This window comes from Lagopus leucura, unplaced genomic scaffold, assembly GCF_019238085.1.
Source record: "Lagopus leucura isolate 7727_CA_CO unplaced genomic scaffold, USGS_WTPT01 Super-Scaffold_100027, whole genome shotgun sequence".
NCBI lineage: Eukaryota > Metazoa > Chordata > Aves > Galliformes > Phasianidae > Lagopus > Lagopus leucura.
Genome location: NW_024962278.1, coordinates 1,639,113 through 1,666,588, shown reverse-complemented (window position 1 = coordinate 1,666,588; position 27,476 = coordinate 1,639,113). Strand labels below are relative to the sequence as shown.

The 27,476-nt window shown below is 46.7% G+C and overlaps 1 protein-coding gene across 3 annotated transcripts in view; it reads left to right on the top strand.

The window, feature by feature from the left end:
• Window positions 1–27,476, top strand: part of KCNIP1 (potassium voltage-gated channel interacting protein 1) — a 319,154-nt gene that overhangs the window by 126,499 nt on the left and 165,179 nt on the right. The window contains exon 1 of one of the 3 annotated variants that reach the window (XM_042880694.1): window positions 7,237–7,349. The exons of the other annotated variants lie outside the window; for them this stretch is intronic. Coding sequence (XP_042736628.1) covers window positions 7,289–7,349 — 61 coding nt within the window. The 5' untranslated portion in view covers window positions 7,237–7,288. Of the gene's footprint in view, window positions 1–7,236; window positions 7,350–27,476 lie in introns of those variants that run through there. 3 annotated transcript variants of the gene reach the window in all.

Here is a 27,476-nt window from a genome sequence, read left to right as displayed (position 1 = left end):
ATTCGGTCTTCATTTTAATTTTGTGAATGGTTCCAGTGTATTAACCTCTGGCAGTAATCACTGTGCATATCACAGACCTTGAGGTTTCCATAGGGACAATGTGATTCCCCGTGATTGCTTGCATAGATACTGGGAAACCACTGCCCTGCTCACATTTGGTATTGGTTCTTAGGCTGTGTTAAGGACTGCTGGAGCAGCAGCAGGGAATGGGGCGTAATCTGCCTTTAGTTATATGTTTGGGGCAGACAGCAAGTCCTGTCTTCAGAGCCTGTTTGTGCCCAGTAGGGTCTGCTCCATCTCACTGATGTAGTTCAGTACAGTCTAGCAGTGAATCAAAATATTCCCAGGCAGTGTGCTCTGCTGGGGTTAACATACTGAGGGGGTCTTTGTACAGAAAACAATTGCTTTCCTGCAAGCAGTCTGTGGAGGTGGAGCATCAGAAGGTGTGCATTCACAGGATGGGAAATTAACAGTCATAGAGCTGTCTGCTCAGTGCACAGGGTGTTGTGAGTCTGGGAGGTGCTGATGCTCATCTTAATGAAACTTGCCAAACTAATCTCCATTTTAATGGATTATTTGCAGTGGCTGCAAACAGCAAGCTGTCATGGAATATGCCCATCGTGGTTTTTTCTAGCAGAGAAGATTGCAGTGTAGAACATGAAAATTATGAATCTTCAATACAGAGTCCTGCTTCTAAAGTTATGAAATGATGCAATGAACGCTGTATGTCGTCTCAGTTAAAGCGTACTGCTGTTAATGACTGGAAAACAAAAGTTGTGACTTGGAGAGCATGTCCCAGCAGGACCCCACCAGGAATGCCCTCGCACATCCAGAATGCAGCTGCTCAACTGTACGAACAGAGCACTGTCTTATTCAGCCTGCTTTGCACGGATGTGATTTAAGCTGACAGAAGCTGAGCTTACCTAGAGCTGTCTAATGGCTGCTCTTGCTCTCTGTTACAAGACCCTATGATGGGAGGTGAAGTGCAAACCAAAAATAGCTGATGAAATTTCCCCCTTGGTTACGCAGTGGTATGTGCATCTGTTCAATGACCTGAATTATATGTGGTTAGTTTGGCACATTTCTTTGAAGTGCACGAAAGCAAAACGAAGGGAGAGACCCCAACATCTGAACATCTGCTCTTCCCTCTTTTCCTCCCTGGTGTGAACTCAGTAGGAATGTTTGGAGTCAATTTCTTAGCAGTCATCTCTGGAAATACAAAATAACTAAGAATTGCTTTGTCTTGTTGTTTGTTTGTTTTTGTTTTTTGTTCAGTGAGACCCCCTTTGATCATTATCATAAGAAAGAAATGAAACCAGTCGTTAACTCAGATTGACATTTCTTGTTCACATTCCTTATACCATTCTGACATATTTTCTTTAATGCTCCTGGGCACAGTGCAGCTCACTTATTCTGTACGTTAGCCTGGCATGAGTGAGGGAGCACACGCGTGTCCCATGCTGGCGCTGGCATTCCCAGCTGCTCTCTGAGCTGTCCTTGTCATCATGTGCACTGCTAGGACACATTTCCCCAGGGCCTTTTTCTGTCTGGTCACAGTGCACGTTGCTGTGAGCTTGTTAGTTTAGCTCTGCACGTCCTCTGTGCTATTCTCAGAGGCTGTTGATGCAAAAGAAAGGCTTGTAGGTTAAGAGATAAGGATTGTTTACTGAGTCTTGGTTCTGTGCATGCACCTCATACCTGGTGTTGGTTTCTCCTTGCAGAATTTCTAGTGGCAGAACACGTGATTGCAGCCCTCAGTGCTGCCAGAGATGCCACTGTAGTTACTGTGGTCCCCTTGCACTGGGCTGTCTCAGTCAGACTGCTGGAACGTGGCAGGGTGCAGCTTGGTTGTCTGCAGGGAGGGAATATGGGTCATCGGTCTGTGGCATTTTCTGCTATGCCGACTGCCAGAATTCCCTTAAAAAGCCCTCTCCTCATTCCCTGTGTAGGAGAGGCTTTGATACATTGTGTTTATGTTCACATACTGCTTTTCAAAGCACAGGAGCTCCTGTTGGCATGGCGCAGGGCTGTCCTGGTGCCCAGAATCTATGCGGCAGCACAACTCTGTCCCCATCCCTTGGGGTCTCCAGCTTCAGACAGCCACGCATTTCTCCTTTATGAATTTTGTAATTTTAAAAGGCAAGACTGCACTTGGCACAAAGTTCAAGCGTATTTCATGGGATAATACATGATTTTCATTACTGAAATGTGAGCTTTTTCATCCCCAGACATTACCATAGTGGGATCTCAAGAAAGAAAGGTTGCAGTTCTGCCCCAAAATGCTCATCTGCACGCTGCCCTGGCTCAGGTGCACTAACCTTTGGAGCACTCCTGCCCCACAGCCTTGTTTTGGGACTGACCCTGGGCCTTCTCTCCCCAGGCAGATTCTTTCATGACACTCCCCAGCTCCTGGCTGCTGCCTGCACAGCGCTTGGCTCCATCTCCTGCTGCTGGAGCAGCTCAGGGCCCTGCCTGGCTCTCCCCTCCCAGCCCCCGGCTCTCATCTCCTGCTTTGTTGATATTTTTCTGCAAATGTTCTCCCTCAGCTCATAGAAGAAACAATCCAGCCGAAGACAGAAAGCAGTATCCGCCTCGTGTTGTGTTGAAGTTGTCACTAGAGATGTGAAGTGTTCCCTCCCTGAGCTCTCAGCTATCTGTTTTCAAGTGTGACGTCCTTAGGGCAAGCGCTAGGTCTGCTCTGTGGAGTCCTGCTCAGTTTTATTACTAAACCAAAGATGAACCATCAGACAGTAATGCAGTTTTATTTCCAGCTCTCGCTGCGCTGACTCATATAGGCAGAACAAGACCTCCATCTTTCTTTTTCCTTTTCTTGGAGTGCACAGATGTCTGTGTGTGGGCAGTCTCTCTCGACGTTCTCCAGGAGGATGGACAGAGCAGCACAGCAATGCCTGACCCTGTGTTTCAGGAGGGGCTGCTGCTCCAGCCTGGGGTGCCACATGCCAGCCCTGTGCTGCTGTGCTCAGGAGAGCATCCCTCACTGCTCTGACCCTTCACTGCTCTGACCCCAGCACCTCACTCCTTGTTTCCCACTTGGTGACACGGAGTGACATTGGCCTTTATTTGGTTTGGTTTCGTATATCTGTCTATGCTATAAACTGGAAAGCAAGTAGCGTCCTAACATTTTGATTAATGCTGTCAGTGCTGTATTTGCATGACAATCTAGATGATCCCAAAGCTTCAAGTCTCATCTATTCCATCTGATTTCCCAGTTTTATTATTCACTGGCTTTCATATAATGAAAAATATATTTCCTGCAAAATGAAAGGGAGGACCTCTGCCTTTCGAGATCTGGCAAAACTAACTAGCATGAGAATTTGCTTTGGGTCCATAAAGGGGCAGTAATAAATCTTTTAACGGTCCTGTTCTGCCTTGTCCTTACTCAGAATAGAAAGGTTTCTTTGAAGACATCCTGGTGTATCATAATGGCTTGTGAGTGGAGAAGGAGGGGGTGAAATTAGGTTCTGCTCTTTTGGAGGAAACATAAAAAAAAAAAAAATCTGGGGAAAAATAAAAGAGAAACGAAAGCAAACCCACATGAGTGGTGAATTCCTTGTGAAAATCTGAAGTATGAAGACTTACTGTGTGTTCTTACAATGACAAAACAAAAAAAGCCAAGTGATGGACTCTAACGATCCCCAGACAATTTTTACAGGTATAGAGCAGCAAAACCAGCCTCAGCTTGGTCTCTTTGTCACCCAGCTGGTTTCCCTGTGGCACAGCAGATCATCCCGTGCTGCTCGCATTTATCCCTGCAGGACTGTAAGATGGCTTTTTTTGCTCGGTGGGAGGACTTCCCTTAGCTGTCTGTATTCCTGCTTCAAGCTGGGACAATTTCAGGGAATTAATGATGCGCATTCATCATAAGCAAACACACCTTATATGCACAGGTTAGTGTAGTTGATACCTGAGCAGTCTTATCAAGGAATTATTCCCAAGGAGCTCCTGTTAGGACCTGGGGCCAGGCAGTGCACATGGCAGCGGTGTTCAGGCACAGACAGCTGAGGACAGCAATGGGTTAAAAATTTGCTAAGCAACAGAAACTCTCATTTCATTTTCTTAGAAAAGGAACATTTTTCCTCTTGGCTTGGGATTATTATTTTTTTTCTCCTAGCTAGCCAGTTCTCTACATCTTTTGTTTTAAAAATCAGAGCTGGAAGAGAGGGCAAGGGCTGTGGGCAGTGCCCATAGTGCACAGCTAGTGTGCAAGGGGAGTGCTGTGCTTCCTCAGTGTCTGCACTGAGGAGGAATGATGGGCATCGCCACTTGGGTCTCAGAATAGCCAGGAGAGAGAAGGAGTTGGTAGTGCTAATTGAGCCTTTTTCAAACAGAGCCTACCTGGGAGCACTCCAGGTGGATTGCTGCAGGATGAAGGACAAGGGCTTGCCATACGCCATCACTTTTTGATTTTGCGTTACTATTAGACGAATGCTCAGTGCTGTCCTTCAGGAGACAAAAACAACAACAACAAAACAAAACACAACAAACATTAGAATGAATTTCACTAATGTCATGGCTTTTAAAATCTGGGTACTTTTGAGACTTTTCCTTGCTAGTCTTAAACATGGGTGCTATAGCTTTGCTTTACAGAGAGAAGATGGCTGATAACTCACAGGCACAGTGGGGCACAGTGCTTTGGGAAGGTATTTCAGACTGTTCAAGATGCACATTGCTGCATGCCGAACAAAACCACCTTCTGCTGTAGGGTGCCTCATAATGGCAAAGTGATGGAATGAGGTTTAATTACTAGTAGACAGCAGTGATAATTCGCAGCATGGGACTTACAGATGTGGTGTGAGGGATTAGAACCCAGGCTTCTGGTCCTTGTAGATGGCCTTGTAGGAGGTAACCATCAGCATCTCTTGCACCCCCAGCAAGTAATACCTTTTAGCCTGATAAATCTGGATGGTCATCTTCAGGGAAAGGAAATTCCTGCCTGCAGTGTCACATACACTAATTTATTATTGTTTACAACTCTTCTGTTCCTCGGAGATCCTGGTTTTTGGCTGTGAGAGAAAGCATCTGCTGGTGAACTTGTGGTCTGGGACTCTGTACTCTTTGCCCAGACTCACATACAGCTCTTCCTCTCGTTCCTGTTTTGCATATTTTTGTCATACAAAGAGAAATGCACGCAGTGCGTGATTCCCATGATTTCACAGGGATCTGTCAATGCTGGCTCCTAGCCGAGACAAGCCGTTCTTCCCTTCAAGTCTCAAAGACTTGAAAAAGACCAAATATCCACACATGCCCTCTGACTCCATATACCGTGCTGCTTCAGGTTAACAGTAATGCAGCATCAGGAATGCAGTTTTGTCTTCCCAATTTCCTTTTTCCTATGTATCTCCCGTTGTGATCAGCCACATCCATGCCCAAAAGTAGCACAGGGGGCACAGACCCCCCCTGCACTGCAGTACCCCCTCATTGCTCCTGTTTGGCATGGAGCTCATAGAGCCAGACACCAGGTGCTGAGCAGCTGCTGCCATGTGAGGATGCATCTCCCAAATTCTCTGGTCATCCTCCGGCCTTTCTTGTGAGCAAAAAGCACAAGAGTGGTGGTTTTCCATGTGCATACTGCAAGCTGTCTCATATATTAATATGTAGGTGCAAATAAAATACTAATCAAATAGATGCTATAGGTATTTGGATAAAAAAGTGTTCAATCTCAGAGTTCTTCAGAGCTTGGAGATGAGTGCAGCCTGAGGCTGGGGAAGGCACTTTGCTGGAGCCTGAGGGCAGGGGGGACCCATGGCAGTGCCTCACCTGCCAGGAGCTTCATACCCACCTGCAAGCTGCTATGTGTGAGTTCAGAACATTGGCACTGTGTTACCACAGTATGCTTTTAAAAATGCTGTATTTTGAGTTATAAAATGGAAAAAGAAAATGCATTATGCATAACACCATAGCCTGTTGCAAGTAGTTAAGCTGATTGAGCACCGTTTGCTGGTATGCATAGGAGATACAAAGGCACCTCTGTGTGCCAACACTGCTCCGCTGGCCGGCTGTGAGCAGGGGAAGATCCAGGGCTGTGCTACAGGAAAGCAGGGCTTGGCAGCTTCTGATTTCTGGGGCTCTGGAAAATGGATTTGATGAAATTGTTCTCCTAAGTTAGAGGAAAGCTGAAGAAACCTGTTGTGGTGCTTTGGCCTCCAGTGTGTGAATGAGGTTCTTCAGATAAAAGCAGTGTTTGCGCAGATGCTGCCTTAATTGAAGTCCCTGTGAGCAAACAGCAAATTAATTCTGCCTTCCTGACTTTAACTCCTTCTGTGCCTCAGCACTTGTTGTTTCCACCTGCCAAGAAAAATGACAAAGTGTGCCATGGATATGTTGAAATATGAAATATGAAGAAAGCAGAGAGAGTTGTCCAACATCCTTTGAGCCATCAAATGTTGGCAGGGTTTTGTTCATCACTTTGCAGCTTTCGTGTCCCCAGAAAGGATGCGTACATACTTGTAGGAAAATGAGTTATTGATAACAGTCTCGTAAATGCCTCTGCTGTGTGAGCGAGCACTCAAGGGCTCAGGGTTGTAGTGATATTTTTTACCCATTTTTCCTGTAACGCTTTATTTTCCCCCTGACTTCTGTGCTTGAGATGAACGTTAGGGATTGCAGTTTCCTACCTTTCTGTCAGCCTCCTGATGAGCAGGAGCATGCAGTCTGGGCAGTCGGGGCTTTGATGGCTCAGAAGCTCTCGTTTCTCACTCAGAAGATTCTCATTCATTCATTGGTGCTGTGCCCACAGCCCTGGCACCCCCCCGTGCCCCTCACCGTGCCTCGGACGCCAGCTTAGCATTCACTGGGAGTGACGCGCTGATGCTCCCCCTGTAGACCTCCAGGCTGCTGGTTGGAGCCATCAGGGAAGGGGAGGAAGAATTACCCTGTGTGTTTGTGTGGCTGTGCTCCAGTAAATATTTTGATGCATCTGCTGCCAGCTCTGGTCTAAGGGAATCTACCTAGCATTTAAATTTTGATGGGGAGCTGCTCTGAATAATAACAGTGCAGCCGGCTGTGAGTCAGTGCATGTGTGTTGACTAAAAAAAAAAAAAAAAGCCCTCAAAGCTTAACGCTTGCTGTACGCTGAGCTGCAGTGCTTCGCTTTTCCCTCCTCCTTTCTTCTCTTCTTTCTTCTCTTGACTTCCTCTGTTTTGTTTTGTTCTCGTGGGCATTCCGCGTAGATTTTGTGCACTGGTGGTGGGAGGGAGGGGAGTGAGAAGGATCAAAACCAGCCCAGCCAAAATAAATCGTCCACGAGAACTCAGGAGTAGCGTTTGCAATGGGCGCTGTGATGGGTACGTTCTCCTCTCTACAAACGAAACAAAGAAGACCATCAAAAGGTAAGATCTGCTTTGCTTTTCCTGTCCCTTCTGTGTATTTGCTGCGATAAAAATTAGTATTAGGAAGGGAGGAGAAAATGAACGTGTGCCACTTGCAAGTGAGCCAGCAGTGTTTATGTGAGTTGTAATTTGTAGAGGAGAGGAGAGTGGGATGTGAGGTGGTGGAGGAAACGTGTGGGCACGAGGAAATTGCTGTGGAGGGGCTTTGGAGGAGAAAACCATCTGAAATCTTGTAATCCTTCGTGCAGGCATGGACGAGGAGGAGAAACTCAGTGGCTCCATACGCAGAGCTCTTACAGAAGAGACCTGTTTATTCCCAAATCCCATACTTTGTAAATCCACCGAGGAGGGAATAAAACGTAGATGCACGGCAAATTCTTCCCAATACCTTGTGGTTTCTTTCTCAGAAAGTATTGTTAGAGGCAATGTTGTATTTCAGTAATCTAACACCAAGTGTGCAGTGCTAATGATGTGTGTTTTATGAAGATTATCAAGAAGAAAAATATTAGGACATTTTTATAAGGAAAGCAAGGGTGGAAGCTCATGGAAAAAAATAATAGAGAAAGCAAGCAGCAATCTTGGAGATTAAAATCCCTAAGATCCCTTAAATCCATAAATACTGGCTGCAGAATGCTGATTTTTCAGGCGGGCTGTTTTGTACAGTATTTGCCTAAGCTCTGCTCATTTCTTGCAGGGTTAATTCAAAAATTCTGTGGTGCTGCTGAGCAGAAAGTTGAAAGCACTGCTGGGGGCTCATTGGTACAATGCAGAATGAGTATTGTTTAGAGAGCATCAGGAAGAAAACATTGAAACTTTGGCAAGTCTGTCTGCTACTTGGGAATATTCCCTGCCAGAACCTCTGCATTTAGCAGTATATCAGTATTTCTAGGATAGGTCTCTATTTCCACTGGATCTGATGCGCACTCATACGCATGCTTTTGAATTGAAAGTTGGCATGCATTTTCTATCAATTCAAAGGAAAAAAATATCATCTTTGGAAGTACAGAACTTCAAGTGTACTTGCTGTAAAGAGAAAAATGGGGAGGACTGTGGAAGGTAATTAATTGAGCAAGCTTGTGAGCAAGTGTAAAATCTTGTAAAAACAAGTTGTTGACCTGGTAGGGTAAAATTTTATGATAATGTGTGCATATGCATGGTTTGCAGTTTGTCTTTTTGTGTTATTCATCATACAGACATACTTATATGACTGTCTGGATGTGTGATATTCGTTACGGTACAAGCAGAACTGTCTGACCACTGAGACCCTGAATCACACATGGAGCAGAGTGGTGCTGGGCACTGCCAGGTGGCACTGGTTGTGGTGGCAGTAGGCAGGGTCCCATTCACCTGTTAGAAGTCTGGAGGCTGGGTCTGATTTGCACTGGGTGTAGATCATTTTTGGCTCAATGTGTCTGCTCTCCACTACATTGCTGTCTTCCGATTGGCTGCATTCCCTAAAGGATGGAAGAAATTGCTTTGCTGTAATTCACAGGCAGTAAAAATGCAGTGTCTGGTCACACGTTTTACCATCTAAAGTGGGATTCAATCTTGCTGATGCCTGCTGCTGGCTTTGATTGTTCAGCTGTATTTATCAAATCTTGTGTTCCCAGAGTTGTCTCCTCTTGGCTCTGATGTGTTATCCAAGTGTTGCTGTCCGTTAGTAGGGTACTCAGTTGGAGGGAGTAAGTTGGAAGAAATCCCTTTGATTTTCTTGGATATTTCCAAGGCCAGCGAGGGATGTCATGCCTTTAGGTCACTGTTAATGTGGCAGGAAGGAGCACTATGTACCACTGCTGGGCTGACTTCAGCCAGTTGCAAATGTTCCTCGAGCAGTACTCCAAGGATTCCACCTCGTCTTTGCAGTCTGGCAGAGCTCTCACAGCACTGAGCAGAGGACAAGGTGCACGTTTGGCTCTGCCAAAACTTCTGTCTTCCTGGCTGTGAGGCACACTGCCTGCAGCACCCAGGTTAGCTGTTCCATTTGGTAGTATTGTCTTCTATTGAGTGAAGTGCTTGCGATCTTTTTCATTATTAGATTATTTATTATCTCTGTTTGATTTTTAGTATTTCTGTGTGTTTATTTGGGTATTTCAGGATTAATATAAAAGCTAAGTCCTGCCAAAACAGGAGCTTGAAGAAATAGTAATGGGTCTAGATCCACACTCCGTGAATACACTATAATCTGTGTGCTCTTCCAAGGCATTGGAAGACAATTTGTACAGCCTTGTCTTGCCAAGCACCTTATACACAGATCTTAAGCTGCTTTGGTGTAATAAACTATAAGCAAAATCTGTACAAGTATCTTGTTTTGAGAATTGGTAAAAGAAGCAGGCAATGTCTAAAGTCAGGATTTTCCTATCCGTAAGTAAGGAGGTAGATGCTGACAGAGAGGGCTGAAGCTGAGCACTTCATGGCTTGGTGCAGAAGATGTGGCTTGTATTTCTGCCCCTTGCACCTCACATGAAGCCAGAATCTGCCTTGAAGTGCAGAGCAGCGGTCTGCCAGGTGTAGGACCTTTTCCCTGGGAGTGAGCAGTGCTGTTTGTAGGAGGGATCACACTTTTGGCTTAGGCGTGAGTGCCCAGTGCAGTGTAACCTGGTGTTTTGTCTAGGCAGGTTGTGAGCCATGCAGCCTCTGCTTTGGGATAACGGTTTCTGTTTCCTAGATTTGTGTTCCTAGCAGCAAAGCTTTCCCTGGTCTCTGGTGTGTTAGTCAGTGAGATAAGCCATTGGAAGCCGTGGTGATGTAGGGTAGTTCCATAGGTTGTTTGTACATTTCTTTACAAGTTATTTCCTCTGATTTCCTGAATTGATGGCATTTTAATTTCACTCCCTGTTGGGTTTCCTCTTGCCTGCCTCCTTCAGCTTCATGAGCTTGCCAAACAAAAGGTAGCACCTCGTCACTCCTGCCCTTACATCAGCTCAGCCATCCTGGGGAGCCAGTGGAGACAAACTGGCCCGAGCCAACATCATGTCCTCAGTGCTGGGATACTGCTGTCACCTTCCCAGCACACAGAAAAAAGGGTCTGGAGGCACCAGGGATGGTGAGAACCGCTGGGAGCTCAGTGCATCAAGCACCAGTGAAGCCAAGAGGAGCACCCAGCCCTCTCTTAGCACGTGAGCAGTTAGCACTGGATGCAAGACAAAGGCAGGCATGAGAATTTCAAGTTGCTTGTATATCTTCCAGCAAACATAAGCAATATAACGGTAAAAGAGTTAGGGGGAAAAAAATAAAAACAACACTAAAAGGCAGAGGGCCGGCACAGCAGATAAGGCACAGCACAGATACATCTCTGTTTTCAACTCACTGCTGAAATACAGATTTCTCATGTGTTTTTACAGTCTGTAGCCAATCAGGACCAAATTTGTGGCTAGAATCAGCCATTTCCATATTTGTCATGGAAACGTTCAGATCAGCAGATTTGTTCAACAGGGTGGATTTCTTGTTTTGGCTGCGTTCTGCACTCCCTGCGTGCACTGGGGATGTTTACACTGCGTTTTGTGGGAAATTCAATTCCAGTAGAAGAGAAAGGTCGAGGAATAAGGATCAGCTGTGTTTGCTCTATCTTTTCTCTCTCCCACCTCCAGTGAAAGTGAAATATAACTCAAATATTTCCATTACTTGTGTCTTGTTGGCCTTGAAGCTGCAAGCCCCAGCTCTAACTCTGGCTACACCAGCAGAAGGTACGACTTCAGGCTGGGAATTGCAGTTTGCTGAATGCAGGTAATTCTGTTTTGATCCAATGTCACCCAAGCCGTAACCATCAATAGGACCCCAACATAGTTGTTTAATTTTGCAAGAGCTAACAGTATGAATTCACTTGGCTTAAAACATCAGTAATTAGTTCTGAAGTAAATTTTGCTTTGAAATGGCTCATTGTCCAAAAGCATCAGATCCTGTGTCTCACCAGCCTAGTGCATGACTTACCAGAAAATCACTGTGTGATACTTGATGGGTCAGTCTTAATAAGGCAGTGCTGACACTGTCTTAGAACAGTGCATTGGTGCCTGCTTTAGAACAACCTGTTCTTTTACTCAGAGGTGCTCAGAGGTGTTGCAGGGGTTGGTCTTGTTCAGTGCTACACCTGTACAGCAGAGGTGATGGAGAAAGTCACAGTCGTATAAGGAGAGCTGCCCTGGCGTTCACTTTGCCTACTAGGTACCTTTACAAAATAATTTTTTGTAAGTTGTTTTAGTGCAGCTTTGCTCATTTTCTCAATGAGCCTTTGAAATTCATCTGGGAGGAGCAACAGACCTTCCTTTATCCCTCGGTGATCTGTTTAGGGTTGGCAGAAAATGGAAGGTTTGACAGGAACAGCTTTTTCTCAGGGAACTACCTTTGTGATGGATATCTACAGCAGCACTGTGTAGCAAAGCTGATTGATGTCATCGCTCAGAAGTGATACGGAAAAATCCTGCTGACCAATACGTGTTCATCAGTATTTGCTGCTTTGGCTGTGTGAAACGTTGTAGTGTCTCCCAGGTGCAAAGAGTGCAAGGAGGCCCTTGGCATTGCTGTCACCCAGCATCCCTGGGGTGCATGTTAGGTGACATGGAAGCATGGGAACTGCTTGCACTCCACTTCTCCACATCTGCGTCGTGTCGGATCAAGTGTGACTGAGTTTTTCTTGGAGACTGGGAGCCAAAGCCATAGGCAGAGACTTGCAGACCTACGGCTACTTCTTGTCTCTGCTCCCCCATCATTCAGCCCAAGTGTATTTAGCTCCAGTGGGGCAGCTTGCTCTATTTGCCTTCCCTTGCTCTTGCTTTGTTTCCTGCTTGCTTCCCCATAAATTCAGCTCCTGCCAGTGAGGGAAAGTGATCTCAAATAGCTGCTCTTAAGAGCAAATAGCACTGATTAAATTAAAATAAGCTGTGCATGTCCCTGATTGCTTCCCACGCACGTACAGCGCCTGCATGAACTGCTGTAGTCAGACCCAGAAAGTAAAATGGATGAGGGAAAGTCCAACCTATAGCACACTGCATATTACAACGCATTAGCATCCAAGGTGTGTGTGTGTGTTCTCTGCCGCTGGCACAGCTCCTTGTGGCTCTTGCTCTGCAGCCTGTGCACACATGGCCATGAAGTCCCACCACAACTGAACAGAGCCTTTGGCTTTGCGTGTTTGGAGGCTGCAGTGCTTTGAAGTTTTTGTTCTACAGTAATCCACAAAGGTGAAATAGAAAATATTTTCCAAGCTGTAACATCCAGCCTTGGTGATCGTCCAACCTCTGTCCTCATCAGCAGTTCCAGTGTGAGTTGTGGGGTGCCTGTCTGGTGGCTGCAGTGAGCACTGCCATGCACTTGGATTATTCTCAGATAAAATATTTGAGACTGTGATGTGAAAAGCTTTGAACGTAATGTTTAGTTTAGCACAGGTTTTGGCCAAGCCCCAGCTTCACAGCAGCTGATGTCACTGCATTTTAAAATATTCCTCTTTGTACATATTTAAGCTTTATTTCAAACTCTGAAGGTTTACAATTTCATTTTTTTCCAAAATGAAGTGAAACATTTTTTGAGTGCAAATGTTTTATTGACCAAGGTTTCAGAACTCGCAGAGCACTTCACTGGTGTGTGACTGGGTTGTAGTGGTGCAGAGGCTGTGAGCAGCCCAAATGCTCACATGCTTCCTCCGTTGCACTGGGGAAAGCCCTGGATGCTTATATCTTTCTTAGTAAAAGTCACTGCACAGGGAACATAAAGGAAAAACAATGCAGAAAGGCTCAATCCAATTCCTTAGTCCAAACAGTGCTTTCTTGACATCTCACTCTGCACACACCGGTGTTTGCTTTTCTCTTGCTCCAGGAAAACTCTCTTCTCCCAAAGCTTGTTCTTCAGGTGGCAGATTGGCAAGCAGCAGTAGTCAGATGTGACCCCGGGCTGCGTGTACCAGTGCCCCAGGGACTGGGACACCACTCTGTGTGGGCCTGAGCCTCTGTGACACAGGGCTTGTTCTTGTCTGGTATTCTCACACATGAGCTGACAGAAGGTATGATTTGCAGTGCTGTACATGCAAAGCTAACCAGAGTGCAGGCAGCGAGACAAATGGCTGCATCAGAGCAGGGAGGAAATTCATCTGGGTGCACACTGGTCTGTGCAGGAGGATGGGCAGAAGTGGGGTGTGCAGTCCTGAGCCCCTTCCTCCACATGGGGTCAGTGAGCGTGTTACATGCTGGGATGTAAAGCCTGAGACTGCTTCTTCAGGAGCCTTTTCCTTTCTATGGCTTCGAGGCTTCAAAAAGGAGCTGACCCAGTGGGATGCTGAGCCATTTGGAGTCTGGTAGCTGGCAGGAGGGAGGAACTGCAGCTGAGCTGCTGCCCTAAAGTCACCTCTGTGATGGAGCTCCAGGCTGCACATGGCTCACCATAGACCATCAAGAAAACAAGCAATGTCTGATCAGTTGTTTTCTGGGCAGTGCCATCAGCTGCAGCGTTTTAAATGGCTTCATTTGCACTTTTTTTAGCTAATGCTACTCTGCCTCCTCTCTGTGGTCTGACTGCTGATGGAGGTCACATATGGAACATGGTTGAGAAGCTGACAGAAGTGTTCAAGAAATGTTCAGATATTGTAGTGAGGGGCATGGTTTAGTGGGAAATACTGGTGGTAGGTGCATGGTTGGACTGGGTGATCTTAGAGGTCTTTCCAACCTTGGTGATTCTGTGATTCTCTCCCAGTCTGCTGGCTGGGAGGCAGCATGAAGGAGAGAAGCAACCTACCATCTGAAATGGCAGCAGAAATGCTTTGTCTGGAAATGCTCAGACTTGGAACAAACTTTGTCACATCTCTGCATTGTTTTTACCCAGACAGAGTCCCTAGAGAGATATTACATGGAAATTATTGTTGTTGAGGGATTAGCTGCTAGATCAAGGCTCTTAAACAATATCTGTCCTGCTCCAAACTGGACAGATGATGACTGGATGCTGCAGGGGTGTGAAGTCCACAGCTTCTGCCCTACTCCACCCTATGCCGCTTCCAGCTCATGCTCTGATCACTCCAATCTCTCCAACCCTCAGCTGCACCCTCCATCCCACTGCTCAGGCTCCAGCAGTGCCAGGGTTGCAGCCAAACCCATTGCCCTGGCAGAGCCAAGAGGCGCAGGTGCAACTCGAAATCCTGGCTTTGATATCAGCATCCCTCACTGCTGAGGGGCATGCTCCCACTTGCAGACTAGTGCCATAAAATGCTCAGCACAGTTTGTCATCAGGCCCTGCATTTTTTGTTAAGGTGCTTGAATATTGAATGCATTTGCATACCTGGCAGTATTTTCCACCATCAAGAATGTTTCAAACTCTGCTGAATTCCTGAGAGAACAAGAAGGGACCTGGTGAGCCCTCGATCACCTTCCCATGTCTCTGGGAAGGTCTGCTTCTCTGCAGAGCAGCCAAGCTGCGCCCATGTACTTAACGGCTGTGTTTCTCTTCTATTAGTTGGAATGTATATCAATCTCATCAAAGAGCTTCACCTCCCTATAGATCAAACCTCTGAGGGTGGCTGGCTGGGGGATGCTGCTGCAGGAGGAGCAGCTCAGCCTGGGCTGGGTGGGGATGTTCTGGTGCCAAACTGTGGTACTCAGCTGCAGCAGCACGCTGTGCTTTTGTGTGCAGTCATTGCCACATCTGCACAGCTTTGCTGTCTCAATTGCTTGTCATTTGCCCGTGGTTTAATTTTGCTGTATTTTGTTAAATACTGAGCTAGCTCCCCAACAGGATGAGATTTTGGGAGCTGGGAGGTCAAAGCTAAGGTACTGCCATTTGTTCTGTGGGGCTGTCAGGGCAGCGGCAAACTGCAGGGCACCCAAGCAGCTGAGGAGCACATGGGCTGCCTGCAGCTGGAGCATTCAGCTCGGGGGGCTGGCAGCTCAGGGTGCCCCATGGCTCTTGGCAGTGGGTAAGGCTGTCACAAACAGCTGCACAGTGCAGCTTTACCTACATGAGCTGCTTCTGTTGAGCAGCACACCTGATCTCTTCCCAGAGTGGGCAGGGAAAGGTTTGTTTCCTATACCAAGGCTAGGAGTAGGATTCTTCCCAGCAGTTTGGAAGGACTGATTTCACCTGCACCCATTGGGTTTAAGGAATCTTCTACTGCATATGTGGACAGAAGAGAACGAAGCGGGTTTTTTGTTGTCGTTGAAAGAGGTCAGGACAGGTCGCTCCTGTATTACTGGTAAGGTAAATAACTTAGCAGTGTCACAGATTAGCTGTCTCCATTTCCACCAGGTGAATGAGGTAAGGGCAAGTGATGTTCTGTACCAGGTCAGGAGGAATACGGGGGATGACCCAAAGGACAAGGGAGACTTCTGCACTGGTGGCTGGGAAGATGCCCCTCCTGCACTGAGGGATTTTTCCTCCAGTGACACGGTGAGAGCAGGAACAGCTGTGGACAGCAGAGGTAGGGCAGGAGCATTTGTGGTCACAAAGAAGTAGGAATGTTTGATCGTGTTCTTTGGTTGGTGTGGGAATGGAGAGAGGAAGTTGGGAAGCTGCAGGGCTGAGCATGTGTGAGTGGAGAGCAGCATCACCTTCCTGAGAGCTGTTATTTACCATGAAACATTCTGCAGAGTCAACAGAGCTCAGCTGTAACTGCACTAATAATTACAGTACTTGGAAATCTCCCTGCATTTTGAAATGTCTCTTTGGACCAATTCAGAGCAATGCACCCTTAGTCAAAGTGAAGTTACCTCAAGCTAGGTGACAGGGAGAACTAACACACATATTTCTGTTCTCCTTTTTCCTATCCCCTGATTCTCTTAATCCAGCCTTGCAATAAATCTTGTTTGGGATTTTAACCCATTTGCTGCTGTGTGCGATGGTACGAGGAGCAGTGCAGGTGCTGGTCTGTGCAGGATGGAGCATCAGGGTGTAAACTTCACATCCATGTTAACGGGGTGGTGGGTTCTGGATTCAGTGCCCAGAGAATAACACATTTGTTAACTGAATATTTATGGTATTACTAACAGAGTCTCCAACTGATTTGCATTTCATGGTCGACATGGATGTGGAAAAGCTGCCCAAATTGTCTCTTTCCCTCCTCTGTTTTCACTGTAGGCATTCCAGAAAAGGGAGCAAAATGTTTTTCCCTTGCTGTTTGCTTTTTACTTTCATGCATATGCGTTTCTGGGACACGGACTCATGGAGCATGCAGGAGATGCACATGCTCGGAATCTCTGTGGGCTCACAGAGCTTTGAAGCAGACAACCTAAAGCATTAGTATAAGTGAGATACTTGCAGAATTAAAGAGAATTTAGTGGAACAACTCTGGAGGAGTTTTTTGATTCCTGTAAATAAGCTGTCTCAAAATCAGAGATGAGTTTTCCCTGGCTCTCTGCTTCCATCTTAGTTACAGAGCTGTTCATTGGACTGAAATGGGAGGGAAGATAGCTACAGAATGAAAATGCTGGCGGACGTGAGGAACATCGCTGGTGTTGCTGTTTTCTGTTGACATTCAACGTAAGGCAGTTTGCTGTTGACATCAGTTTGCAGAAGGGGGATCTCTGTGAACAGCCTTAAATGCTAAATCTGCTGTCCCATGGTGCTGATGGGGAGCACGAGAAATAAACTGGGCAGCTTAATTTCTGCAGTGCTCTAATTAGTCACCTTAACATCACCATAACATAGAAACGGAGATTTGTACAATCCTGCCCCCAAAATCTCCTTGTTTCCCTGCTGGAGCATATGTAGGATACTCCATTCCAGCATCTCGTGCTGGCACACGTCTTGTTTTCCCTAAGCCTCGGCTTCTAAACTTCAGCAAGCAGATGAAAAATGTGAGACTGCCTTCTGCAGAATCCTCTCAGTGCAGCAGGGCAGCTTGAAGGCGCAGAGTGATTGCCCATGAAAATGCTCTGATGGTGCTGGATTCAGGCTGGGAAGTTTGGGGCTGGTGATTCTCCACCTGCTTTCATTTCACCTGCAATTGTACACTTGGTGTTGCAGGCAGGCAGAGACAATTCACACACAGGTTAATTCACTAATTTGCAGGCTCTCGCTCCCCTTGGTGGCAATAACCTACTTCAAGGAGTGGAAGCTGCGCAGGCTGCAGCAGTGCAGCGTCCTGCCAGGCGATGGGGGCTGGGGCAGTGTCCAGCTGCCTGGGATCCATTCTTCAGGGATGGTGCAAAAGCACTGGCAGGAAAGCATGGAGGAGAACGTAAATCAGCAACTATGGCAGGACTGTATTTGGAGGGAATCTGTTTGGCAACTGACAGGCAAATTGCAGATCACTAACAGCCATGTGTTGGATGGGTTGTTAACTGCAGCACTGGAGATGCTCAGAGTGAAGCCCTGCTGGTGTTCCTGCCCAGCTCAGCTCCTCACTGCTGCTGGGTGCTCCTGGGAAGCTGTGTGTGCTGCACCACATGGTTCTCTGACAGAGAGAGGTTGCTGTATTTATACAGTATGTGAAGTCAGAAGTAAGTTGCTGGTGTTGCTGGAAAAAGAAGTTGTCTGTTTGTAATGCAGCCTTTACAGATAAGTAATGTGTTTTCCTTCCTTTTTTTCCGTTACAATTTTAAGCAGGTATAGCAGGAAGAAGAGTGATTGCTAGGGAGAAAAATCTGTAGCTAGAAAGCTTCACAAGTCCTGTCCCTGCGTATTCTGCTTCTTCATTTCATCTTTTGTAATAAGCTGATTAGATTTTGCCTGGGCTCAAGCCAATAAGCCTTTTGGAATGGAAGGCTCAGTTTAAGCCCTCAAAAAGAAGTCTGAAGTCCAGTCCCAGGCCTCACTTGGCAGGGTGGGCTGTCCTTACTTTCTGAGCTCTGGGGACAAGCTAAGGCAATAAGATGAGGAATTTGGTTTTTGCCTTTTGCTAAAGGTGCTTTCCTCCCTGTGTGCCATGTTGGAGCCCAGCTGCCTGGGGAGGTGACTGACAGAAAGGGAAGAAGCTCCAGTTGGGGTTGTTTGGGGTTATCATGGGGAGTGTGTGGGAAGGGAAGGACCTGAGCAATGAAGGGCAAAGACAGCTGGTGGCGAGAGGATCTGCACCTCTGAACACCAGTGTGCAGCTAAAGGCAGGAGCCCAGCTGTTTGGTTGCTGTGTGTGATGTTAGTCCCTTGCTAGGGCAGCCACCTTTGCCTCACAAGCATTTGCACATGTTCATAATCTTAAATACAATCTAACAGCAGATGCTACACAACTAGCTTAACATTTTTGTACGGATACAAGCAAATCACTTCAAGGAAGAAGGGGAACTTTATTTCTGTTTTTAAAAACTGGTATGACTTTCTGGTATCAACATCATTTTTGTGTTTTTCTCCATTCTTAATTGAGGAAATAGCTATTTAGTAGCAACCTGTAAAAGGAAAACACAAACATATATATATACAGCTGGGCTGGAAGGCTGCTGTGGGCTGGATTGCAGCTGGGGGGGGAAGCGACTGCTCTGATGGGTATCTCAGTTCTTCTCACTATTCACTTGGTGTTACTCTAAGCGCTCTGTCTCATGTGCCTGAAGTGAGGAGCTCGCTGGACAGGCAGCGACTGATGTAGGCTGGGCTATTGTATTGCTCTGTATACAGAGAAGATTTGGGTATTGGAAACCTTGAGGTCTATTATTATCTGGAGCTGTGCAAAACAGGACAGGTGGGGACCAGCGCTCAGGGCATGGCAGTCAGCTGTGTCGGTTTTCCAGGCATGGTGACATAGTGCAGCATGTGTACAGCCCACCCGCAGCCTGGTGCCAGAACTTGCTCCCTGTAATCCGAGTTGCTCAGCTTTATTGGTTCTCACTCTGTGCACCATGCTCAGTGCACAGCAGTTAACCTAAAAAGTTAAGGTTGAGATTCATCCTTGTAAATCTTTACCTGCTGAGCTTGATGCACCCATGCGTGTCGCCCCAGCCCTCTCCCAGCACTGTCCTTTGCCATCTGGGAAGCAGTGCAGTCCCCTTAGCTCTTGAACTCAGGCGCATCCTGCAGGCACCAAAGCTTTTTGCGGCAAAATCACCAAGGATAAATTCTTTGGATGTCGTGGAAAGTGCCAGTGTTATGTTCCCATCCATGTAGACACAGGGGTTTGCCATGGGCTGGCCAAGCTGCATGTGGGGGGTGGGGAGCTGCCATCACTGTGGCCAAGGCTTGCTGGCACAGGCCAGGTGGGGTCTGGTGGTTTCCCTGCAGGATTGGTGCACTGGGAGCTGCCTGAGGCATCCCCAGGGGCCTTTAATAAGCACTTAAGTACCTTCTGCTCTTCCAGCTTCAAACCTGCTGTATTTGGAATAATAAAAGGGCCCTGGTGAGGAAGTTGCTCCCAATGCAGATTCTGCTGTTCTGCTGCCAAAGCCTTGGGCTGCCCTCCAGGCATTTCGGCACTGATTATTTTAATTACTTCTTCATTTCAGAATCCTGCTCTTTTCTAAACCTTTCTTTTTCATTTTCTACGTTTTTTCCTGCCATGTGATTCTCATTCATTTCTCCCTATCTGCACTCCCAATCGTCGCATTCTCAGGACTTTTTTATCCTTCCCACCTCTGTCCCTGCTGCAGGAGGTGAATTCCTCAGCACTGCTGCCTCTGCATTTGCCCTTACTTCCTTTGTGCAGCATTCAGATGGCTCCTGGCTTCACCTCTGTGCAGCTTTGGTTTCTCCCTCACTGCAGGAGCTCTGCTTTTTTAATAGGATTTCAGGTACCTAAAAGAATGGAAGCAATAATGAACTCAAGTGTAATTCCTCCTGCAAAGCCCTGTGGCGGTGATCTGTTGAGCAGCTTTACCTGCACTGTGTGCATGGAGCCCTGGGCCATGCAGGCAGAGTCAGCTGGGTGCCATCCCAGGGCCTTTGGAGCACTTCAACCTGACAGAGGTTGTGCGGTTTGTTGGCTGTAACAGCTTTGTGTTCCTGGGGCTGGATGTTATCCCCAGCATGCTGCTTCCAAGCACATCTTTCTGACCTCCCAAAACCATGATGGAGAAGGTTGGTGTTCCTGCTTTGTACCAGATTGGACAAACTAGTTCTCCATAAGTATAATATAGTCACTTGTGGCATTGGCATTTCCCATACCAATGATTAATTCCTTAGTTTTACAGATTCTTAGATGCCTAACACAGCATTCAGAGTGTGAGAGACTATGATGTGTCTTGCTGAATTGGCTTGTGACGTGCAGAGATGGTTTAGGCTGAGAATCGTGTGCTGCTCATGTCAGTTCATGCAATGTGGGGACGCCGAGTGACAGCAAATGACAGCCGCGGGGTCACTGCATGACACTGCACATCTTACTGCTCTGCACATCAGCTGCTGCTTTCAGTGAGCATTTGCCACAGGAGGATGAAGCTGTAAGTATACGAGTAGTCTGGGCTTTCTTAAATACAGAGACAGTGGCAGCCAGGTCAAGAATTGGAAACAGCCGGAGCCTGGGAAAGGCACAGCTGTATGTTTTCTCCACTCCTGTGCTCTTTCTAAAGCATTTCTTAAACTCATTTTGGTCTATTAAATAAGTTCCTGTGTCATTTTTTCTTCTTTTGGGTGGGATTTCAGTGTCTCCTTCACAAGCAGTGCATGTATTTTGGCATACTCAGAATGTCAGCAAGCACTGCTGTCAGGGACAGTGTGGGTAACGCATGTGTACCTCTGAGCTCCCGAGTTGCTGTAAGTAATTGCAAGCAGTGTTTCGGCGAGGAACAGAATCGCCGTTCTCCCTTACAAATACATTTCTATTTCTTGTTTCAAAACCATTACTACTTAATATAGTAGAAAGGTAACCTTCAGCGATGCAATTTCTAGGATGAATTTTGTGGTCTTTGATTTGAGCTCAAAGTGGCGAATTCTGCCGCTGCAAAGTTCCTGCCTGCTTCCAGGTGGCTGGTTGTGCCCGCTGGGGCTTGAGCATGAGCTGGTGAAAAACAAATGCATTTAGGCCATTTGCTGGCCCTTTGATGCAAAGCAGACTGTTGAGGGTTTGTCCAGCCCCAGTCTTCTCCAGAGTTAGGAAATGATCATCTCCAAAGCTCAGCTGTGGGTCGCAGCTTCTGAGAATGGCATTGCATACCTCTGAGAGGGGAAGGGCAAGGTGGGAAGGGCAGGAGGCTGCAGAGGAGGAGGTGACCTCACTGAGGCCCCGTGTCCTGGTGTGATGCATCCTGCAGAGCCCACTGCCAGGGTCCTGGGTGAGCCAAGGGCAATGCCAGCCGTGTCCCCGCTGCAGCTCCTCTCCCTGTCTTGCTTCTGAGCCTGAGTGCTGGGTTCCTACTGGTAGCCTTGTGCTCCCAGGTAGTCCTGGACCCATAGCAGCAGTGCCAGCATGCTAGACAGGCAACAGGCTTAATGTAGTGAGCCTGCTGGGCTGCCTCTTACTGCAGCTCCATTAAAGAGGAGCACGATTTGTCAAAATGATTCTTTTTGCCTTATTGATACGTGTTTCTAACCCAGTCACTGGGAAAGTGTGAAATCTTTTTTTTTTTTTTTTTTCCAAACTCAGCAGGCACACTGCTCCCCTGCTGCTGTTACAGATGTAATCTGCATCCTGGGAGCTCCTGGCTCCTGTTACGTGCTCTGGACAGGAATAACAAAGCTTTGGGCATGAGGCAGAGGATGCAAGCAGCAATGTACCCCTCCCATAGCTGAGCTCATGGCATGGCTGGGAGCTCTTGCTGCAGGAAGGTAGGGGTTACATGTGAGCAACACCCACTTGATGCAAACACAGTGCTTAGTTAAAAGAATCACGTCCTACACAGTGGGGCAGAGATGCTTAAAGGCATGCTGATCTGCTGCATGTACATTTCCTAAATCAGCCATTGTTTTACAGTGTGATGTACACCCTGCCCCAACCAATGTAAGCCTGGGAGGTGCCATGACAACAGGGTGGGCACCGGGACTTGGGCAGCATGCATGAGGTCTGTCGTGGCTTTTAAATACAGGACAAAGGCTGGAAAAATACAGTGGGTGTTTGGGAAGCATGGGAAGAGCTCTCCTGCTGCCTGAGTTGGGAAGGAGCCGTCTGCTGAGAAATGGGACAGCGGGGTGTTCCAGGAGTCCTCTGACGCATCAGCGTGGAAACAGAAATAGATGTACTCATAGTGGGTAAAACATACTCTGCAAAATCTGGTTTTAAAAAAATAAATGCTGAAATGCCTTGTGACACAACAGAAGAGAGCAGGGCAGAGAAGTCCTACAGCTCCACTCAGGTGTTCTCCCCCATCCTGGTGCTTTCCCTTGGGCCTTCTGCCCTGCTGCCCACATGGGGAATGGCCAGTGCTGGGCGGCTCTCATCTGCTGGTCAATGAGAGCAGTAGGAGGAAGGCTTCCCAAAAATGTGGGCCACCCTCATGAGTTCCTCTGTGGCATAACCTCTTCTCGGTCCTTTAGAAGAGTGTTGTACCCTCAGGAAGGATTACTTACTTTCTGCAGTGCGATGTGGACATGTTTGGGATAGGATATGGAGGTGTAACAGGCGTCAGTCCTTGGCATGTGAAAAAGTGCATTCTCTTGACTCAGGTGTGAGTGCAGGTGAGCCCCAGGCTGCATACCCCCACAGAGCAGAGCAGTGCTGGGAAGGAATGCCATTGCCATGCTGGAAGCACATTGTGTCCTCTGCGTTGTGCCCCCCAGCTTGTCCATTCCTGCCTGCAATGCCCAGCTCTTTGCAGTGCGGTGTACCTACATCACAGTTAATGCAAGGTTGGAGTGTTCTTCTGTGAGGTTTGTTTTGATACGTGATGAGAAATCTGCACTTTGCCGTGCAGTGTCTGAGAACGGGATTTCTTATTCTTGTTTCAGAGTAAACCCAGAGCAGTTCCAGACAGGGACTGACACTGATTTCTGTAGCTCAGCAAAACTGTGCGCTGGGTTTGTTACCTTCACACAGTGCTGGGCTGTGCTGGGGGATGCTGTAGTGCTACAGAAGATCAAAGCAGAGTTTGCATCACTTTTGTTGAAGCTGCCAAGTACTCAGCATTGTACAAACTATCTCCTAGCCTCCATGCTGAGCACCCAGTGACGAATGTGCAATTAGTGACTATTTCTGCAATTAGAGATTCACCTCTGCTCTGTTCCAGAAGAATGCTACCTACAGTTTGAGACCATCCATTCCTCTTTTCCCCTTCTGCCTTCCTCTGTTACAGCTGCAATTTAATTTCCAAAGCTTTTCTGTCTCCTCCGAAGGCATAAAGCCAGGGTCCTGCCTAAGAACAATGCAGGATTACACCTGACCACCTGGCTCTGCACAGAAGCACCTGCAGACAGCAACCTTAGTAACTGTGGGAATGGATGGGAAAAGCAAAGCCTGATGCAGCTAAGCTGTGTGTAAATGTAGGGATGGATCTCCCTGTAGCTTCACCTCTGTGTCTCTGGTTATGCTCAGCGGTGGCCCTGTGTGCCACAGTGCTGGATCTTGCCCAAGCCCTGCACCACATCACAGCTGCTCTGGTGCACAGATTCAGGTTCCTTAGAACTTTCTCTAAGCAAAGAGCAAATGGAAACATATTTGAAATTTCTTTGCTCTCTGAAGCATGGTTTAGCTTGCTGGTTATAAAGAGGTAATTCGGAGCAATGCAGCGGTGGTAATCACACCTCTGTCCTGAGCTGGAGAGCATTTAGCAGATGGATTAGCCTGTAGAAAACCTTAGAAATGGGATAGGAAGCTGCTGCTAATGGAAAGTTAGCTGTTTCACACACAAATCAAAGGAGAAAAGTAATCGTCACAGCAGAAAGTAGGATTCAGTCCCCGCACTTCTACAGAAAGTCATCTGGTTGCTTTGTTTACTGAATCAAATTTGTTTTAATTGTATTCCAGTTGGTCTGTTTCCCACTCCTGTGTGTTGTTTTTTGATTCTGTCGCTACTAAATGGTGCTACTGTGTATGTATAGAAAGGACCGGCCTGGATCTGACCTGCTGAAGCCGAAATGAGTCCTTGTGTCAGCCCGTATGGATCATGCTGGGTAGCAGCCATCCGAGGCAGTAACAGCGTTCTGAAACAGAATATTGAAAGGATTTGCATTGGATTACTAAAAAAATCAAAATCCTAATTTTTAGCGTAGTTGATAAGGCAGTGATTGTGTCTCTCACCCTCCAGAACTTTCATTATTATTATTATTATGATGTTTCCCCATGCTCCATCTTAAATAATACTAATTTCAGCATAGAGATGATATGATGAGGTTCATGCTAGTGCAGCTTTAGGAGGAATTCTAATTATATTTAAATACCCGAGGCTAACAAACAGCTTGATTAGCATCAGCAGAGCCTGCTAGTGGTTGCTGGTTTGTACGGGGGGGTTATAAATAGAGCTGGCTGGGCAGATACTGCAACACTCACTGATTTTGGAAGCCTGGAGAAGTGAGATTTGTACCTAGATGATGTGCAAACACAAGCAGACCACGTATGGGACCTTTTGCCTCACAGACCTGTGGTCTTCCTGCCCTCTGCTCATGGCTGGGTGCCCCGTGCCTCCAGCACAGGCTATAGGGCCAGGCTGAGCTCCACGTCCTTCTGGCTGTGGCTGCTTGTTAATTCAGAACTTGTCATACACTTGGTATGAAGACGTTATGATATGGTCATACACTGACTGTTTTCAGTTGAATTTTCAAAAGTTTTCAAAAATTTCCTTTGCCAGGGAAGTTTGCATTTCATTTTAATAGGAGAAACATTATTCTATCCCATATTAGTTAAACCAGAGAGCTACTCTCCCCTTTTCCCTTCTTCCTCTTCAATCCTTACCCAGAAGATGTTAATGGGGGAGGCCTGAGGTGTTTCCCCATCTCCCCCTGCCCCAGTGATGCCATGCAGTGCTGTGTGCCCCAGCAGGTGCTGGGGAGAACCTCTGTGCTGGCAGGATGGACGGGTGCCCATTGGTGTTCTGAAGTAGTCTTTCAAAAATGAATCTCCATATGCATACTAGCAAATGTTTTTAGAGTTAAAAATCTTAAAAAAAAAAAAAAACCAGGGAGAAATGCAGTGTAATATGTTAGCAGTTGTACATAGGGCTGATATCTAGCAACATTAATAATTAAGTATGGGTTTTCTGTGCTAGTACTGCAGAGAGGCACCTCATCAGGACAAATGCAGCTGATGCCAAAGGCTGCCTGTGTCAGAAATGCACCCAGGAGATGAAAAGCATGTGGGAAATCCCCATCCTCGCAAACCCCTGGGGCTGCCTGGGAGACCTGCAGGCTGTATCTGTGATGTGATCAGCTGCATTCCTATCTTGTTTGTGTAACACATGGATGGGAAAGCAACAAGGGATTTTCTATGTCGTGTATGAGACTGCGTGTGCTCAGTCCTCAATCAGAGCATCACAAATGGTGACAATGGACTTAATGATGGCCTTGGCCTCTGTTTTCAAATACAGAGATTAAAATATATGGTATTTCATTATTTTAGCTACAGAAACGACCAGGTGCTTAAAATAGAGTTGCTGAATTTCTTGATATATGCACAAATAGAACTTTCAGTCTGACCAGTAAGAAAATAAACCTTGAATTCTTTTGTATTTCAACTTTACACTTGTGTGAGAAAATAAAAGTTATGGCATTACTCTCTGAATAAAAGATGCTCGTAATTTTAAATGACACTGCAGTGCCCACAGTTTGAACTCAGCACTTCTGAACAACAAATCAACAGTTTTACAATTGCTGCTACAAAACCTTGGCTGTTATCAGAGTACCCACCCATTACTTAAAGGTACTGGTTCTAATCACCTGGGGGCCTGGGTTAGTTGGACATACCTTCTGCTCTTAAGGCCATGGAAACAGCCACCATGGCACCTCTGTTACTTCATTTTCAAATACTCTACATCTGGCTGAAACACGTAACCAATGGAGCACTGAGTACAGGACCTTTTCTGCAATTGCTGCCTGCAGTTCCATTCCTGACATACTCTGTAACTCCTGCTCGGGGCAACAAAATGGGTGCTGAAGGAAGCCTTTACCATGTCAGCTCAGCAGTACCAGAGATACTGGCTGATGGATGGACTTAAGAAAGAAGCCGTAGGCAAGCTCAGAATCAGCCCCTGGAAGCTCTGCTATAATTCATGACTTTTCCTATGGTGACATCAAAGCTTAGTATTTGGAAAACTGTTCCCCAGTGGTTTCCTCAGAGATATTCATGCACTCATTTACTCTGAGAAAAAACAGCAAGGCAGGTCTTTCCCTGCAGCTGTGCTGTCCTTGTGCCTCCCTTCAGCTTTGTCTTTCCAGAATGTGTCTGTCAAAAGTCAGCATGTGCTGCTTTGCTCTCATAACCATAAATAAGGCTGCTGGCACCAGAAAACCTTTTCCAAAGACTCCAATTAAAAAAAAAAAATTAAACCCTGGGAAGAAGGATCTGACTGACATTGATAATTTTTACTCCAAAAATGCTGCAGCTCAGTGTTAGATATCATTAACTTTTAGGCTATGATAAAAAGCCTTGTGCTGCTTAGCTTTAGAGCATGTATGGAGCATCTTCCCTATTCTCTTCTGAAGCAAGTTTCTTGCATTGGCATCAGTGGGGTAAAAATAAAAGTTTGGGCAATGAAACAACATCATAGCAGCTATGTCAGCAAAGAGAACCTGGTGTGCAGCCGGTCATCAAGCTGCCTGGGAATGATGGGGTGAGCTGCAATCAGCACAGAGCAGAGATGTGAATCGTGTTTAATTCCATCTGACTGCAGTTGGGTTGGGGGTGAGCTGTTGCATAAGGCTCCCAGAGACACAGCTGCTTTTACGTTCCTGAATGGTATTTTGTATGGTGTGTGACTGATAAACAAGCTGTAGTCTGCGGGGTCAGCTTGGTGTGAATGCTTTGGTTGTTTATACTCATACTGCTGCAGAACTTAAAAACAACAACCAAATTTAGGTAATGAATTGAAAGGACCCTATCAGCAGCAGATTGAGATCTGAATCGAGATTGCCGCTGCTTTAACTGGGCTCTGCACCTGCATTCCTTGAAAGTCAAGAGGTTTTTGTTTGTAGAAATGTTGTTTGCATCCCCATTACACCTATCAGCTTGGCATCACATGTTGGCAAGGTGCATCGCTGGCCCTGAGACCAGCGTGCACTGCAGTGTGCTCTGCCCTGCCCCACTGCCCCGGGCTGGGCGCACCTCCATGGGCACTTCAGAACCCTGTCTGTTTTATTTTGCATGCCAGGAAACCTGGGAATTGCTCTTTAGAAAACACAAAATACTGCTGCAATTGGCTGCATCCACTCCACTGATGT